Source organism: Coffea arabica, chromosome 1e, assembly GCF_036785885.1.
Source record: "Coffea arabica cultivar ET-39 chromosome 1e, Coffea Arabica ET-39 HiFi, whole genome shotgun sequence".
In the NCBI taxonomy this organism is placed as follows: domain Eukaryota; kingdom Viridiplantae; phylum Streptophyta; class Magnoliopsida; order Gentianales; family Rubiaceae; genus Coffea; species Coffea arabica.
Genome location: NC_092311.1, coordinates 43,555,606 through 43,574,395, shown reverse-complemented (window position 1 = coordinate 43,574,395; position 18,790 = coordinate 43,555,606). Strand labels below are relative to the sequence as shown.

Here is an 18,790-nt window from a genome sequence, read left to right as displayed (position 1 = left end):
GTTAGTATTCTTGGTTCCTTCCTTCGTGACGAAGAGCAAATCTATTAGATACATTAAAGTTCAAATCATAATTGATCATTTTAATTAGACTTAATTTTATCTGACAGTCTGCAACATATATAATTATTCAAATATAAGTCTAACGTTAGATTAAAGATCCAACAAAGAGAACCAAATCCTACTCTTCCCATGTTAATATTCTTGGTTCCTTCCTTCGTGATGAAGGGCAAACCGCCAAAGAATTGATTTATCCCTAATTCATATACACATACTTTATATATGCACTACATTATAATACCCACAAACGTACATGTCAAAGACATTCCTCTTATTGTCCTCGAGATCTATGGCAACTTTTTCAGATTGGAAAAAGTTTCTTCAACGATCAGCAACGAGGTCAGTAGAATTTAGATTACACAAGTAAAACATGCAAAACAAAGGTTGATCAATGAAGTTGAACGATATCTTAGAGATTTTTACGTCTGGAAAGTTGCACTTGTTCATATATGGGAGAACTAAATATTGCCATAGTGAATTGGTGAACTTCAGAGTCATTTGACACTTTTACCGATGCTATTGGTTTTCTTTCCTTCTAACACGAAGAGATGAGATTTAACAAGTGGCGAGGAGATAAAAAGATTAGAATTCAAAACCTCTAACTTTTGAGATTTCAACATTTACTATTATACCGATAATCGTATTGATTAGTTAACGAAGAAGTGGTAATTCTATTGATCAGCAAGAACTGTTGGTCAACCTACCAAATTAATAGCTCATCTGTAAAGAACACAAAAAATTGGGAAATTGTTTCTCTATGAAGTAAAAAATTTCAAGTGACATCTAATCATAAGGGGATAAACTATTTGTCCATTTGAAAGTGAGATCAGTTATCCCTACTATTTTGTCCCCTGCCTTCTACTATTGTTTTCCTCTTTGATGCTCCATGTGTCACATTGTCGACTGTTGTTTTTTCTAGTGTTATCATATTTCACAAGGGCCACCTAATTCTATATCTGCGTTTAGTGTGAATTTGCATTGAACCATAAGAAGCAAATGAAACAAATTTGAAAACCAAACCCTTATACAGTATCATATATGTATGAAATGAAAATAGGCCCTTCATCTTCTTTCCATTTCTTCTTTTTGTTTGTACGATTTTTTGTTTGTTTCAACTATCAAAGACTAAGGGACTGCTTGGTTAAAAGATTTGGGAATCACAGAATGGAATAAACTCCTTATTTGTTGCTTGAGTTAAGCCTATTGGAATGCAACTTTTGGAATCATTTCTAAAAAATCGAACGTATCCCATTCCCAAGCAAATTGGGAGGTTTTGGACAAAACCCTCAACTTATTCCCTCAGACAACATTTGTGACGGACCTACCATCTCTTTCCTTCATCACACGCCGCACCTTCTGTTATTCTTCTTCATCAGATTTCCTATCTCTTATTTTTCATCATATAGTTTTCATCTCTTATCCAAAATTTCTTGAAAAAAAAATCTAAAGTAGATCTAAATGGGATAGGAATGGCAAATATCTTCAATGATTAAAAGGCACTCGATCATAACAACTCTTGTTCTTCTCGAATTTGGCCTACATCTTTTGGCCGATTGTGGAAAATCCTCAGCCAACAAAGAAATAGACGATCTGGGTCAAACCAAAACTTCTGGTTTTACATTTTACCAAATTTTCCTGACTACAAAGTACCTTTAGAAAAGTGAACGCAATCCCTTTCATTTATAAACTGCAGATAGTTTGAATTTACAGGTTGCCTGGAGTTAAATCATATATGCATTGTTGAGGTCTCTGAGATTTTGACTGATGAGCCGTTCATGTTTTAGAAGAGGGAGGACACCACAGGCCAACGAAGCGCATTAAATACAAAACCTGCCAATTTCTCATAAAGAGTTGGTATGTTATGGGCAATTTCTTTGTTTTTTTTTTAACTTTCACATATTTAATTTATGTTAAATACAAAACATACTAATTTTCCTTTGAGTGCTATTTAACCAATTTTTTCCATAAAGAGTTGGTATGTTTCCCATAAAGAGTTGGTACAAAACATACTACAAAACCTGCCAGTTTCCCATAAAGAGCTGGTATGTTATGCGCTATTTAACCAAATTTTCATTTTTAAACAAATTTATGAAAATTAAAAATAACGTATTTGAAAGTTGCGTTTTTATTTGGAAGAACGCATTTCTTGGATGCGTTTTTCACCCTTTGGGAAGAGACTCAAAAATCGCCACCCTTTGGGAAGTTAGTTTAAAAACTCCCTCTTTTTGGGAATTTACTTCTTGTTAATACAACCACTATATTTACTTTCTGATATTAATTTTTTTTTATGGTTTATGATTTTCTTATGTTTTATCAAAATAGTTAATAACTATTGTAGTTACAATTATGGAGATGTTAATTTGTCATATGTGTAATTCTTTTATTTTATAAGAATTGTTATATCAGGGGTAAATTTGAAATTTAATTGCATTTAATTCCGAAACACTCGTCAAACCAAGCATCAGGAATTGGAATAATGCTAATTCCAATGTATGAATCAAATTAGATATTGGAATGAAAAGTTTAATTTCAAAATTAGAATCTATAATTCTATTTTCATTTCTGATTTCAATATGTGAAACAAGCACTCCTAAATAGTAGTATAAACTTTTAGAAATCTGTACAGGTTTCTTTTGAAAATCTTTAGAGTGAAAGTGAAGTAAAAGGCACAAACTTTCAAGATTATATAAGAAAAAAAAGGGGCAAAAAGCCTTTTTATGAGTCTTTTTAAAGATTCACGTGTCTTCCACAACTTTCATGCCCCATGGCTAAAAAATCCCACTGTACCAGCAGTAACCAAAGCCCGCCCGGTTGGCCCTTGCCGGCGACACATGGACCCATCCGATCAGTGTGGGCCCCGCTATAGAATCCCGTGATTGACCCTTGGCTGTATTTTTTGACAACGACCTCCCTACCTCCGCAACGTTGTACGACGCCGTCGCACCCTGAAATTTTGAGTGGATAAAAAGAGTTTTGAATCTTAAAAAAAACTAATTTTTTTTTTACTTCATACACGTCAAATCAAATCGCTATGATACATTTTTCAATAATAACTCAAAAAAAATAGCAATTTAAATAGGGTTAGGTGTTCAAAAAAAGTAGGAAGACAAATGTTTTTTTTTTTTTTAAATATCCATCAAATCTACCAAAAGAATTGTGGGGATTGAGCAACTAGGAAGCTAAAAGGACAAAGTATTGTTTCTTGGAAATAAAAGAGAAATGTTTTTTTTTTTGGTTTCAAATGGATATATCATCTCCAATCCATGGTGTAATTTTTTTTCTCTTTTATTTGTATGGTAATTTCATAAAAATAAGCTGAGCCACTAATTTGATTCTTTAAAAAGTTACAATTATGGGGTGGCAGATTCATCTTGCATATAGACTTTCGAATTTGTCTTTAACTCATGCTCAACATGTTAAAATTTGTACTTATTTTCTTGAGTTTAGAATAATATCAATGAAAAACAAATATACATTCCAAATCTTGAAAATTTTGTTCTTACCTCAAAAAAGAAAGAAATTAGGTTATTAGCACAATTATTAACAAATGTATTACTTTTAAGAAAATTACAAGAGTTTAGCTCATATTAGTTAACTTTGAACTACAAAAAATTAACTTATAAATCCATTGGTTATATTTTCTTTCTCTTAATTGCAAAATTTTTATCCTTAAGAATATTTACATATGCAACTTCAAGAAGACAGACTCTATTCAAAAGAAAAAAAAATAAGGTTACAAAAAATCAAGTATGAAATGTTCTTTGACTAAAATTTTGCTAAATATCAATTAGTAGCGTATAACTTGAAAACCACTTCATGTCTCTCAATGCTTAATTACTCAAGAACCTATCATAATATCAATGAAGTAGCAAACAATCAAAACATACATGGTTAGAGCCCGTTTGAATTCTTATTTTCTAGAGTTTTTTTTTGTAAAAAAAATACTGTAATGATTTTATTTATGTGAGATAAAAAAATGATTAAAAATATGTTCATGAAAAATGTAGATTTTTTTTGGGAGAGAAATTGCCAAACCTCTCTCTCTCTCTTTTTTTTTTTGGAATAGAAGTACCAAGTAAAGCTACTTTTAGATGTCCTAAAATTCAAATTATTCTTGTTTTTACCCTTAACTTGTTCTAACCAATGTTTAAAGTTAAAACGTGTCGCACTAATGATGCTCAATTGCTCGTACACTATTTCAAATCGATTGGAGTAACAACCACTCTAAAAAGACTCCAAAGCTGTCAGAAAAAGAATACTAACAGAAAATAATTACACCTTTGTCTAAAGCTTTCGAATACCGTTGACCACGAGTTGACCTTTCCCTTGGCTGATTGATTGTGATTGAGACATAGAAGATTAATTATTATTACGAGATTACTTTCCCACATAGACAAGATTAGACATAATTAGATCCGTCCCCAACAAGAAAACCAAAAGCCAAAAACATCAAAAAAAAGTCCCTTTTTCGCATTTAAATTAATATTTAGTCATCATTAACTCTTCTCCCATTGTACTGAGTCCAAACAACCAAGCACCCATTTTTTGTTTTCAGGTTCTTTTTCTGAAGTATCTTCAAAAACCCATCATTTTTACTTGAGGTAAAGAAAAGGGTTCCTTTTGTTTTTCTCAAACGTGCCCACCATGATTTGAATTCAGCTCTTTCTTGCAGTTATATACGCATGCCAGTTAGATGATCTATAGATCTGCATTTCTCGTTTGCTGAATTGTCTCAACTGGGCTTTCCTTTCACTTAGCTGGAGCAGTCAGCAGTGTATTATTCTTTTTGTCTTCTTCTGGTGGGGTATTTTTTCAGTTTTAGGTGAATTTAGTACAACATGAGCTGGCATGATCCATAAAGTTCGAAACTTTAGCTGAGTTTTCATCACTGTAGCACTCACCATCCAGTTTCTTGATGGGGGTGTTTTGAATTTTGGCTCTTAAGTTGAGGTCTTCTGGAATTCCATTTGAATTGTATGTTTGTTTGTAAGATAAGGGATCAAGTTAGTTCAGTATGTGTCAAGCTTATTGGATTAAAGGAATTCAATTATTTCATTTTATTGTTTTAGGTTTCTGTTTGATTAGCTTAGATGTTTCACAAATGGGAAAACTAATGATAGAGCTGGTAATTACGGGTTACTTCTACTATTTTATCATAATTGATGTTGCGGATGATAAAGTAGTTTTCATTGTCATCAAAGAGGTCATCATTCTGCACCAGTAAAGATCTGTGCAATACAAGCCTAATTATTTGCAAAATTTATCCATTATTTTTAATCTTATAGATGGTTTATGAGTTTTACATTTGGTACTTATGGATGTCCTGTTTTGTAGTGAATTATTTTTCTGAATTGCAAAAGTGACAATGATTTCTGTTACCGTGCTTCTCAGGTGAAAAGAGAGGAGTGGATGGCATGGGAAGATTACATTTTGCATTGTTTATAACAAAGAAATAGTCTTGTTCAATTGGATGCTTTGGAGTTACATAAAGCTTTCCTTTTGAAGGTGAGTATTTAGTTGGGGGGATGGATTATGATGTAGAGGTTTAACAATGTAGTAGATGTTTAGTCAACCTCATATATCAGGGGTTCCTGTTCATCCATTGCATTTCATTCCATATATGTGATGCATTATTGCATTGTCTATTCAACAGCAGTGACGAGCAGCTTTCATAACTTTCTATGTGATATGCTATCCCATGCTCACAAAATCCCAAGAGAGAAGTTTTGTTGTGATGCTAGGTGTACCAAGATGATTGTTTGGGTAGCCAACTTTAAGATTAGAGCTTGGTGGTTATAGTGTGTTTTCCTTAAGAGTAATGTGTAACATGAGCAATTATATAAGCAGCTCAATGACTGTGATGAAGACTGCAAGAACTATTACTGGATTATGACACTAAGGTGTAAACAAAGAAGTGAATTGAGCAAGATGCTTCATGCTTAAACTGCTGAGTGCAACACTAGTTAAGTAACAGGATTCTTTCTTCATATGAAGTAGCACATAAGTAACAGGATTCTTGCTTTGTATGAAATAGCACATGAAAAATGGAAAATTTGGGATTATTTAACATGTTTTGCTATTTAAGATTTTAACAGTACTAAAGTCATTTTATGATTCGTGCAAGGTCATTACCTATTCTTTTGGGAATTAACTCTACCACCTCATTTTAAGAATTTGAGAATTCTATTCTTTCAGTTATCGCAGTTTAGATAGAAGAAATTAAAAATTGTAATTTTTGAACTCTACTAATTTGAGAAGACATCTTGGCGGTTGAGCTTTATTAACATTCTTGTGGGAAGTAAGCAGGCATAGAGCGCTTTTGGTACAGCATGGATCAGGTGAAATCACTGTCAGTGCATATTCTATTGTTGCATTTTTACCCATGCAATATTCTGTAAGCATGAGTCACTTAATGTTTAGTACATCTCAAGAGTCTCCCTTGTTAGAAGTAAATGGATAAGTACAACACCAATACTGTATGTCCCATTCTTAGAAGCAAATGGTGAGCACAAGACTGTATATCACATGCTCGTGGACCACATTTCCCATTTAAGAGTATCTATTCTGTACCTTTTTGCTCTGATTAGTATTTTTTCCATATAGATTGTCTTATATATGAAGGTGTTTTTTGATTATTGAACTTGCTTTCCCTCTGTGGGTTTCTTCATTGGTTCTTCTAAGGTACAACTAGAAGTTAGCAGTAGTACTGAGTCATTTATATTACTTGTTGCAGGTCTGATGAGCTAAAACTGCTAACAATGGGTGTATCAGGGAAATGGATTAAAGCTTTGGTTGGTTTGAAGAAACCAGAAAGATCACAATCTTCAGAAAAGGATGAAAATGTGAGTACTTAACAAATCCTCAGGTGCCCACAGGGCAATAGGAGTGGAAGGACACAAGGTGGATAGTTTTTCAAATTTGGCATTATTATTATTTGCCACAACCCCCCTTCTCCCCAAACCAACAGCTTGAACAAAAAACTAAAGGAAGAAAAGAAGTGAAACAAAAGATGTCACATAAATTGGGGATATAAAAGAAGAGAAGAAGAATTATGACACAGTATGAGCCTATCTTTGCCAACTACCATCCAGAAAGAGCAAAAAATGGTCAAAGTAATGAATGTTAAGTGTGATGTGCATGTCATAGAGATTTTCCACTTGCATAGATGATACTTAGTATGCATATCCTATTGTTCTTTTATAAATGAGGAACTCATTAAGTTGTTTATATTCCACTCCTGTCTGTGAGAGCATTGGGTGTCAAACTTTCAGTTCATCTTTTCTCAATTTCTGAGAGATGAACATACCATTTCACATTACTGGTTTAGGGGCACTGGCCTATACTCCAGTATCTCCTTCTTGGTAAACTTAAAAGAACCTGGCTACAACATGGATATTGTAAAAGCAGAGGTGCTTACGAATTAGAAAATCTTGAACTCTTGCTTTTATGTCATCTTTTCATTTTCGTGTTAAATCCTGAACATTATTTTACGTGTGCTTCACATTCCACAGTGTCTATGCTTTCTCAATCAGTCATTGATATTGTACATTTTACAGAGGACCAGTACTACTGGAAAGTTTTGGCACCGGAGAAAGCATTCTGTTGAAATTGATACTGACATACTTCAGGACGAATTGAGTCATGATGCTGCAAGGCCAGCTGAAGATGCTAGTGCACTTTCACTTTCAGATGCCACTGGCACGCCTTCTACTTCACTTCAAGTGGCAGATGCGGCTCAAATTCAATACAGTAGAGAAGAATGGGCAGCCATCCGCATTCAAACAGCTTTTAGAGGATTCCTGGTACTTCTTGCATCACTTTTTTCTCTCTCCAATTTGTCTGTATGTTCCTGATATACTGTTCTGTTGATCTTTATTTCTTTTAAAGATCTATAGATTAGAAGATTTTCAGCTGAAAGTATTCTACTTTTCCTCCCCTTAACTCAGCCATTGCCTACCTTTGCATTCAAAAATTCTAGTTGGGAGAGGATGGTTAATCTGTTTTAGGAGTACTAGTTGATTGTATATATATTTTCAATATGTTAATTAAGCAAATGATGGTATGACATTAATATATCAATACACAGGAATGGGACATGTATCTTGTGGACAGGCACCTATACCAGATCAAGATATATTATTTGAACTTGTTTTTGTTGAGTGTCATTTTATAGCCTTAGATTTGAAAAGTATCTTCACATATATTACAAGTTCTTAAAACCTTAAAACCTGAATGCTATATACTATCATGGTACAGTTTTCCTTTTTTTGTTTTGTTTTTATAGTTTTACCCCCAGAGTACAGTTGTAAGGAACTATTATATATTTATTTTCTTGTATAAAATTTTGTTTATGGGATAAAAGTTTTTAATGCAAGAATTGTACCTAGTCTTCTATGTTTGAAGTTTGACATTAGACACAAAATTGCTGATGATTTTCAGGCTAGACGAGCTCTAAGAGCCTTAAAGGGACTAGTGAGACTTCAAGCCCTTGTTAGGGGCCATGCTGTAAGAAAGCAAGCTGCAATCACTCTCCGCTGTATGCAAGCTCTAGTTCGAGTTCAGGCCCGTGTCCGAGCAAGGCGTGTTCGTATGGCACTGGAAAATCAAACAGCCCAACAGAAACTTCAACAACAACTTGAACATGATGCTCGTGTTAGGGAAATAGAAGTATGCAAATTCTAGATGCTATCATTTCATGATATTTTCTTGGCCACTTCTTAGTGTTTATGTAAAATAAATGGATAGTGAGCTAATATTTATCATTCTGTCTTGCACATTGGTTAGCTGATATGGTGTCACATCAGTGACATTGTAATTTTTGACTTGCCTGGTTTCTAGCATCAGCTTACCTTTTCTTGACTAGTTTGGAAGCTGAGAAAATAGATGACGCACATTCCATAGGTCATACAAAAGAATTTGTTATACTGATAAATTAGACAAGAGCGATTACAATCTAATGAACAAAGTCAGGATTCAGCAGCTTATCTATTGTCTGATTGTTTCTGTTCACAATGCATGTTAGACTGTAGTTTTATTTATTTATTTATTTTGGTTTATATGTATGGTGTCAATATTTTGTTCGTAGAATTTGAAAGTGCTGGAATCCTGTTCTCTCTTTTGAGCCACAATTCACAGCCAAAATAAGTGAAGTAGTTTTCTTTCTGTTTAAGTACTTTTTTTTCCATTTTGTTTTGCTTTTATGCACTCTTATTTCTTTTTGTTGCCTTGGTTCTTACACAGGAAGGGTGGTGTGATAGTGTTGGATCCGTTGAAGATATTCAAGCCAAGTTGTTGAAAAGGCAGGAAGCTGCAGCTAAGCGTGAAAGGGCAATGGCATATGCTTTGGCTCATCAGGTAACTATTTTTTATCCTCTAGCATGTAAACCGTGATTCTCTATGGTGATCTTACTATAGAAAAATTGTCAAGCACTAGATCAGTGAAAATTGAAAGTATGAGGATGCAATTATCTTAATGTATGAGATATCCAAGCTTAGCCTACCTAGCTCTGTTCGATTCTCATGTCAATTCACAGTTCATGCATTATAAGTCATGACTCAGTTTTTTGTGTTCTGAGAGATATTCCCAGTGCTTTAGATGAATGTCGTAGACTGACTGGACATGCAGAGTCTGATAGAGCATGTACATTGATAAAGATTCCTGAGTACCAGAAAAATCTCATTCCTTGAGCAACTAATGCTTCTAAAATTGACTCTTTGAAGAAATCCTTCTTATAATTAAAAAGATTGGTAAAAATAATACTTATTTTGCTGACTAGTGCAAATGTACTTCTAACCGAAAGGTAGTGCTTAAACTTGTTTGTGCCAAATTTGGAAAAAGTATTATGACAAAATGTTTTGAAGGATATTCCAATTAAAGTGTCATTCTCATTGTCAGAAATCTATTTGGAACATGCAATCCATTCCTCAGAAATTTAGCTGTTACTGATAGATTTCTTTTGAAGGTTCAAACAGCCTGCCTGCCTCTCAATTCCTCTCCATTCTCCCAGGAAACTTTCAAGGACTTGAGATGCAAGTTAGGTCTATTAAGTTACAAGCTATGACCGAATTAATGTCATCCTACCTCTTCCCAACGTGCCTGTTCCAGTTCGCAAAACCTCTGAGAGGTTAGGATGCAAGTTAGATCGTCTGAACTTACCAAAGACTGGATGTATCATTACTTTTGCAGAATTCATACTTTCTGAGATCTTACCTCAAACGTTTGATCTTGTAAGCTTTTCCATGAAAGCTTTGAGTTCAAAGTTGACTTGTGAACCTTTTAAACTTCTTAACTCCCACTCACTCTTTAAATTTTAAGCCTCAGTTATAAAGTAGTGGCATGTAAATCCTAACTGCCTTTAAATTTTTTAGAGCCTTGGTTAAATTGCTTGAGCAACTTTTGATTTGTTGTCATAAAACAAGGAACAGAGGCCTCAAATTGTCATTTTTACGTTTGACATACTCCTCGTTTCTATCTTCTGACACTTCATTATATGGCTATAAGTTCCCATGTATCCGTTTTCTCTTGTTCTTTCTAATTCATTTTGCATTTATTTTCTTTGATGGCTTTAATAGTATCATTTCCTCTGTTACAGTGGCAGGCAGGATCAAGACAGCAGGCAACACCAGCTGGTTTCGAACCAGATAAAAGTAACTGGGGATGGAATTGGTTGGAAAGGTGGATGGCCGTTCGTCCATGGGAAAACCGCTTTTTAGACATTAATACCAAGGATGGGATGGCACTTCAAGAGAATGGATCAACTGAAGGAAAAAATGGTATAAAAACCCAAACAAAATCTACTGGCAAGAAATCAATGACTTCAAATCACCCAAATGAAAAAACAGGCCCATCTCGTTCAAGTATCAATTTGAATCTGTTAAATGAGAAATTAGCTGCTTGTCATTCTGATGGCTCCAGCTCTTCCCCAAATAAGTTGGCCACAGTGCAAGATACAACTCCCACAGTTTCTGCCAATCCAAGGTTAAAACAGATTCATGATGATTTAGCTGAAGGCGGTAGTTTAAAGCCCAGTGTCATTTCAAGATCAAACAGCAACCCTAAAGAGAGATCGATGCAGTCAGATAAGCAGGGAAAGAAGAGGCTTTCTTTGCCTAGTGGTTAGTTTTTCTCTCTTTGATGCTGCTTTTGCACTCAGTTTTGTGTATTCTCATTTATGTGGTTGATAGAGCATCCTGCAATTCTGCTATGCAACGTAGAAATTTAATAGGCCTTTACTATCCTCCATCTGTGCTGAAAAGTGAAATAAAGGTTATGTAGAATGACAAAAAGGGCAAAGTTGCATGCAATTTCAGTTCTACAAGAAAAGGTTTTCTGAAGGTTTGGCAATATAATGCATAACACAATAAAAACTCCTGCAGTATTTGATTTGAATAAACCAGTTATTTTGGGGTAGAAGCATCTCAGATAAAAACCATTGTTTTTGTATTTGCAAGTAGGAATTACTAGATGAGAATATTGCACCAACCATCTTTCCATGCTAAAATTTGTAATTATGGAATCCCATAAGCAGGATACTGTGAATACTAAAAAGTTCATTCTTATTGATGTTCTTCCTATAAACACCAGTCCATTTTTCACCTGGACATTCTGGTTATTCACCTTGTTTAGGGCAAGGTCTTGGCTCTCAGACAACTAGGCAACCTAGTAGAAATGCTGTCAAAAGGAGTCCTACTGTACAGAAGCCCTTGAAGGACAGATCCAAAGCAAATGGCACTGATCTAAAGCCTACCAAATCGATTGCACAGTCTGTGGACAACTAGACTTGATGTTCTGTTGGGATATGCAACTCTTCCATATTAAGTTCTGCCTTTGTTAGTCTGTACATAGTGGTGGCCTCTCTTAAGGAGATGCGTTGGCAGTGCTTCAGTTCCTCTTTTTTCTGGCAATATCGTCAGGGCAGGGATGGAAGACAGGTGTTGTTGCAGGAATAAATCTTCTCGGAGCTACTCAAGCTGTTGTAACGGTTGTCATGTCATCATTTTTTATCGGCTATTCTCTTGTTTTGTTAGCTATTTCTGAGCTGCTTGTCTTAAGTTTGGTTCATATGTTGAGAGACTTCGTTCTGTTCCTCCACTGTAGAAAGGTTGTCAATTGGTTCTTTTGTTCAATTTATTCATAAGATCAGACTCAAGAATTCGGCAGGCTTGAAGGGTATATGTTTTAAGTGCAAAATTTTAGTGACTTGAAGTAAGATTTATCTGATGAATGATGAATTCATCTGTGTTCAAATCCTTGTCAGTATTCTATACTGCACTTGATTCTATAGTTCGATTGTAAGATAATACTGGCACTATAACAGAAGTCACTGGCCACTATGACAGAAGTCACTGGCCCGCTGTGTACTCATATTGCAATTTCATCTATTGGAGATTGAGATAGAAAAGCACATTCTCATGTTAGACTGATCTATTACCATTCTCCTGTGTCCCTGAAATGTTGAGGCATCAGCAGGTTCATAGTAGATTAGTGGTAAGTAAGCCTGCTTAGCTTTTCATGGTTTTGAGCCTTCCTTACCCCCAAAACAAAAGGGAGAAAGATTCATGTTACTCCAGAAGTAGTTCTATTTGTTTCCTCATCAAACAACACCTTAAAGTATTGTCCTTATGGAGGAAATTCTGGAAGTAGGAAACAAGAAAATTGAGATGTCATCCATCATGTTAAAATTGATCTTCTTTCTGCCAGAAAATCAATCTATACCTGCACATTATAGTTGAGATGTCATCTTTAGAAAGTTTGGCCGTCCGAATTCAAAATTATGGAAACCCAATTGGGGAAAAAAAGAGTTGAGCTTATTCATGTTATAATTATTTGTGGGATTCAAGCTTTTCAAAGCCAGGTTATTATATACTCATCAAATGTTGAGGAAGCTGATCATTATTTTTGGTGGTGTTGGGGAGATTGTTTTTGTGGGTGGGGGGGGGGGGGGGTTTCAAACAATAATTTTGCTGAGCTAACTCTTCCAGCCACACTGGAAAATCCAACATCCAATTCACACCTTTAACTAACTTAGAAGCAAATTTTGCTAAGCTACGGCTTATAGTTATTGGTTGGCCACAGCGAAGGAAAAGCACAGACGGAAAGAATTTAGCAAACAGACACAAGAAAGAAATGTACAAAGTGAGAAGAATTGCTTAAAATTTTGAAATGGATTATCTTTTCCATTTTAAAAGCAAAAATTATCTCGTTGTAGTATTTGGAGCCAACTTGGGTAAATCAAGGTATTTTACCCCTATGATGGTATCTTTAATGGATGGAAAAATTAAAAGGAAAAAAATGTCATTTCCTTCCATGATAATATTTGAACACATTGGCTAGTTCTTTTTTTTTTAATTTCTATTGAAGAAAAAAATTAAAATAATAGTTTTTCACGATTTTAGTAAGAGTGTATAATCTTGAGGATGGTAATGCATGGTCAAAATATGTCACATTGCAGAACCAATACTAATCATATCTCACTAAATAATTAAAGTACCTAAAATAGGTCCTTGATATCTCATACTAATTAATCTTATTTATTTAGTGAGATATGCTTTAAATGTACATAGAAGAATTTTTTTTGGATCAATTGGTAACATCTACCCTACCTTTACTTTTAGTCTAGCATTTTATGGAGAGGCTCAACCGATCCAATTGAGTAATCTACATAGATTGAATTACTATCGAACCAGACGAATGTGCTACACATTCATATAAATCTGGAGAAGACACATATAGTGGCAAAATAATGGAAGGTAAGATTTGAACTCTTAATCTCCCTCCCACCCTATCAAAACTTAAGGTTTGATCCCTTTTGAACTTGCATATAAGAATTTGTTAAGTGTCCTTTATTGGACTTTACAAGAGGTTTGTTCAGGGAAAGCATTATGCATGATCATACAATTATGTTTCCGTTTGTCTTGTTGATATTTTTTTAGAAGTTTTTATAAAAAAATATCATATAACGATTTGATAAATATGAGGTAAATGGGTACTCGTGAGTGTTTTATGTAAAATTTTTTTTGTGAAAAACTACAATCCAATCAAGGTTAAAACGTGATTGTAAAAAGGTGATGTATGCTATTTTGGACTTTTTTGACGATTGAGAAAATAGAGATGCTTGCTGCTTGGATCATTCACTGCAACAGACGAATCTAGCAAGCCTAAAATCTACAGGATATATGCCAAAAATGTACAGGATATATGCTTTTTCCCTTGGAGAATTTACCACTGTCAAAGTTCTTCCCTTGACCATATCAGAGAATTAAAAGTCACTCTTTTTTTTTTAAATATATATAGTAAGAATTTTTCAACTAGTGGGGCATTCATTAAAGAACTTAAATTATACTGTATTTACAACATAAATACATTCATTCATATCTATTGAATTCCTGAAATTGTGACACTTTCTCAAATTAATTATACTTTTTTTGAGAAAAAACTGACACCTAAAAACTTTAAATAGTTTTAGCCAAACCGATATACTAATCCAATTCAATTCTTGAAGAATAACTGAAAAATCTTCCAGTTATTCTTCCATTAATTTCCATAAATTCACTACCATAAACTTATTGGATTCCAATTTACTGTATACTGCAGGCTCGATACTTCAAATTAACAAGATCCAAATCTGACCAAATCAGTTACTAAAAAGCAACATCTCCTTACTTACATCTCAATCTATTATGTTCCCTGTATTAAATAAAGCTTCCAAATACATCCAAATTTTATTTAGGGTAAAAAACCTCGGCGGCCACTAAACTATTTGTCAGGTCATGTTTTGGCCATCAAACTATTTTTTGTCAGTAATTGGCCACTAAATAACTAAATCAATAAACTCGTGACCATTTAGTCGATAATTGCTCTTAATCTGTAAAATTAGCAGTTAATCTGTGAAATAGGATCCCGTAGTTGTTGGATAAAATTACCCCGCACTTTATCACGTGTACAATTAATTTCACAGATTAAGAGTAATTATCGACTAAATGATTATGAATTTACTGATTAAGTTGTTTAGTGGTCAATTACTGACGAAAAATAGTTTGATGGCTAAAATATGATCTGATCAATAGTTTAGTGATAGCTATGGTTTTTTGACCTTTTTTTTATCACCAAAAAACAAGACAGTCTCCTTCTGCATACAACCAGCTGAGCACTTACCTGCTTTTGGACTGCAACACATTACTCCAACCCTCCACCAGTCCCCACCTCTCATTATCTCCCTTTTCCTGCTGGATCTCGACTGTTCCCTTCTCCCTTTCCTCCTCCAAAATCCCTCATAGCCCATCCCAAGATCACTCTTTCTTCAACCATTTCCTCTCCCCCAATTCCCAAATCTTCCCAAATCCCCAATTCTTGAATGATCAACATTTTCACACCACCTTAAACACCTACAAACCCCACCCCACCCGCCCCCCCCAGCCCAAAAAAAAATCCCCCAAACAAAAAGGAAAAAAAGGAGAAAAGCCAAAAAACCCTCAAAAAATCCATCAATTTTCCCACCAAATGCATTAAATAGTACTACTACCACTCCTACTAATCAAAACCCTCCATCCAAAAATTTCCCACTTTCCCAATAATCCCCAACCCCAAACACCCACAGACCAACAATGCCAATAGTATCCTACCCTTCATCTCCGCTCATCCCAACCCTCACACTTCTGCTCTGCCTACCGGTCCTTTTCTACTTCATAGCCCCATCCTTCCTCCCTCCTCGCCGTCTCACCATCACCGCCCCGGACGAGTTCGACGACTTGTCCCTCTTCCACAAAGCCATCTCCCTCTCCTCTTCCACCTCCACCTCCGTCAAATCCCACCTCCCCTCCACCAAATCCCGCCTCGGCTCCACCTCCACCTTCCGCCCCAAAATTGCCTTCCTCTTCCTCACCAACTCCGACCTCTACTTCATCCCCCTCTGGGAAAAATTCTTCAACCAAACCCGCCCAAGTCTCTACAATATCTACGTCCACGCCGACCCTTCTGTCAAAATCACCCCACCCACCGGCGTTTTTGCCGATAAATTTATCCCATCTAAGAGAACTCAACGATCTTCCCCCACTTTGATCTCCGCCGCCCGCCGCCTCCTTGCCACCGCCCTCCTCGACGACCCGTCAAATGCATACTTCACGCTAGTCTCCCAAAACTGCATCCCACTCCACTCCTTCAACTACCTCTACAAATTCCTGTTCGACCTCCACAAGCTGTCGAAAAACCTCGAATACTTGAGTTACATTGAGATCCTCTCCGATTCGCCGACTTTGTGGGATCGGTACAATGCTAGAGGGGAAAATGTGATGACCCCAGAAGTTAGTTTCGATCAATTTCGAGTGGGCTCGCAGTTTTTTACGCTATCTCGAAGACATGCCCTCAAGGTTATTGAAGATAGGCGTTTGTGGAATAAGTTCAAGATGCCTTGTATAAATGTAGAGTCTTGTTATCCTGAAGAGCATTATTTTCCTACACTTTTATCAATGACGGATCTGGAGGGGTGTTCCCAATATACATTAACTCGGGTTAATTGGACCGACAGTGTCGATGGACATCCTCATACTTATAATCCACCTGAGGTGTCTCCTGAGCTGATTCATCGTTTAAGGCGCTCGAATTCTTCGTACTCTTACATGTTTGCGAGGAAATTTTCGCCTGGTTGCTTGAAGCCATTGATGGAAATTGCGGATTCAGTCATTTTCAAGGACTGATTTTGGTAAGTTTTCTAGCTCCAGATTTCTGTTCTGCCTTAATTGGGGTTTGTGAGTTGACTCGGGATGGATTTTGATGAGTTGGGGTGAGTTAGAATTGTGTGGAGAATCGGTGGTGGTGGATATTTTTGGTGATGTGGGCGGATAGTAGTGGTGCTAGTACAGTATTTGGTCTAATCCGCTACCTGTAAATTTGACATTGAGTGGTGAAAAGTCGGTACCTTTGTTTTTTTATCTTGGAGTAAATAAAAAAGTCTGTGTCATTCTGGCCTTTTTTAGGTGGGAAGATGGACGATATTGATGGGGAGATCTTTTTCTTTCATTTGTTGGATGAAAAGGCCATAATTAAGCAAATTTCATGTGAGATTGGTGCTTTCAAAAGTTCTCAATTTTTTGTTTTGGGGTTCTGTTTCTCTGTTATATATGGTCTAAAGTTCAAATGGCAAAATGGTTATTGTCTTTTATGGTTAGTAGCTGTTTTTACTTTTTGCTAGTTTATATCCTAAATATGGAAGAATCATGAATGTAGCTTAGCTAATTAAGGTGTTGCTGAGTTGGTAAGGGTCCATGATTTTATTCTTGAAAATGCATCAGAAATAGATCTTCAAAAGTAAATGTAAAAGAAAATGGAAACATGTAGGGTTTGGATTTAGCAATTTTGGCTTGAAGGTTTCTTATTAAATTGTGCTATTTAGTTAGCAATTTTAGTTAGCAGCTTGGTGAAATCATGTTGATTTTTCTGTTCAACAGGTAAGGAGAAGCAAAAGGGGATAAAATTTTCCTAGGCTATCTATGTATACAAGGTTTTGGAGTACCACGTGGGATAAGGTTTTGAAGGGGCTGTAATAGAAGGCCTTCAACCAAAGGAACCCAAGGAGTCCAAATTAAGCAAAGGGTGGATGAGGCTTAAGAAGCAAAGTGGTCAAAATGTACGTTTAGGTGTAAACTGTAATATCAGTATTGGGGTTGATTCTTAATAATTCTGTGTGGTTGTACATATAGTTGGATGGATGGTTAACAATGCGAATGACACGAAAGAACGGCCATAGTCCATAGAGGAATGAAAGAAGTCCTAAGGCCTAATTGCTTGTCATTTGCAACATCTGAATCCAGTTGGATGGTTGTATGTATTTGCCATTGGAAAAGTTGAAAATCCAAGGTAGGAAATTCTCTCTTTTTGGCATCACTCTTGGCCCTTTTTTCTACCTTTTTATCTTTGACCTTCTCTTTGCTTTGGTGTTGGGTTATTCCATTTGCAAGTGCTTCCCTCTTTTTGTCAGTGGTGATTCTCATATCCATTTCCAACCGTGGAAATGGTGGAGTCTTAAATTCATACAAGAAATGAAGAATTTTTTGTCATCATTTTCCCTCGTGGCACTTGGCTATACTTGGGAATTGGAAAATGCTATTTAGTTTACTTATGATTTCTTGTTAAATAATGGTGTTCTAGAAACTAATGTGGGCGTTTTTATGCTTAATTTCTAGCATTAGTCCCGACAGAAAAGAAGGAATAGCAGCAACTTGAAGTTATTTTGGCATCACCAAAGTTTGCAGTTGCTTCTCTTTGGGCCAAAACTTTTACGGCTGCAACTGGACAATATTATAGATGGTCTAATTGCAATTATTCTCACCTAATGGAATTTGCCTTTTTCTAGGATTCCTTTTTCTCTGACAATTTGGACGTATTCTTTATCACGGAGTCATTGTCAAGCCATTCGATAGAACAATATCTTGAGCCTGAGATTGCTTTGGTGGGTAAAGTAAAAATTTTTGAGGTAAAATAAAGAGAAGGTTCAGGATAAGTTTATGTAAGGTCGTTAAACTAAAAGTTCTATGGTTAAACTTAAGTTAGCCAAATTTAGGTATAGGTGTACCAACTCTTCTAGTCTAATATACAAGTCCGATGGTCAAGGTTGTATTACGTCAATGGAGTAGTATATTTTACCAATTAAGTAAGAATAAATGTTTTTTATTTTTAGTACCGATCTCGTGACATAGGGAGGGGCCCATCTATTTGACAGGATCTAATAATTGATATGAT

The 18,790-nt window shown here is 35.6% G+C and overlaps 2 protein-coding genes across 6 annotated transcripts; both read left to right on the top strand.

Moving 5' to 3' along the window:
• The first annotated feature begins 4,476 nt into the window (after positions 1–4,476).
• On the top strand, positions 4,477–12,304 carry LOC113704992 (protein IQ-DOMAIN 5). Of its 5 annotated transcripts, XM_027226891.2 has the most exons (9): positions 4,477–4,658; positions 4,730–4,831; positions 5,449–5,562; positions 6,791–6,899; positions 7,614–7,859; positions 8,497–8,724; positions 9,298–9,411; positions 10,650–11,172; positions 11,684–12,304. In XM_027226891.2, exons 4-9 carry the CDS (start codon positions 6,816–6,818, stop codon positions 11,833–11,835), a joined length of 1,347 nt encoding a protein of 448 aa, XP_027082692.1. In that variant the 5' UTR covers positions 4,477–4,658; positions 4,730–4,831; positions 5,449–5,562; positions 6,791–6,815; the 3' UTR covers positions 11,836–12,304. The 5 variants fall into 5 exon arrangements, with proteins under 5 accessions (XP_027082692.1, XP_027082666.1, XP_027082684.1 ...); XM_027226865.2 differs by lacking the exon at positions 4,730–4,831; XM_027226883.2 differs by lacking the exon at positions 4,477–4,658 and having other exon boundaries at positions 4,665–4,831.
• Positions 12,305–15,497: 3,193 nt separating this feature from the next.
• Positions 15,498–17,935, top strand: LOC113704981 (glycosyltransferase BC10). Its single transcript, XM_027226848.2, has 2 exons — positions 15,498–16,754; positions 17,500–17,935. Exon 1 carries the CDS (start codon positions 15,661–15,663, stop codon positions 16,747–16,749), a length of 1,089 nt encoding a protein of 362 aa, XP_027082649.1. The 5' UTR covers positions 15,498–15,660; the 3' UTR covers positions 16,750–16,754; positions 17,500–17,935.
• The last annotated feature ends 855 nt before the right edge of the window (positions 17,936–18,790 follow it).

Excerpts from the sequence above, each read along its gene's own strand:
- LOC113704992 (XM_027226865.2), top strand. The coding sequence starts at position 6,816 with ATGGGTGTATCAGGGAAATGGATTAAAGCTTTGGTTGGTTTGAAGAAA. Across the intron at positions 9,412-10,649 it reads CATATGCTTTGGCTCATCAG|TGGCAGGCAGGATCAAGACA; the intron begins GTAACTATTTTT and ends CCTCTGTTACAG. Across the intron at positions 11,173-11,683 it reads GAGGCTTTCTTTGCCTAGTG|GGCAAGGTCTTGGCTCTCAG; the intron begins GTTAGTTTTTCT and ends CACCTTGTTTAG.
- LOC113704981 (XM_027226848.2), top strand. The coding sequence starts at position 15,661 with ATGCCAATAGTATCCTACCCTTCATCTCCGCTCATCCCAACCCTCACA.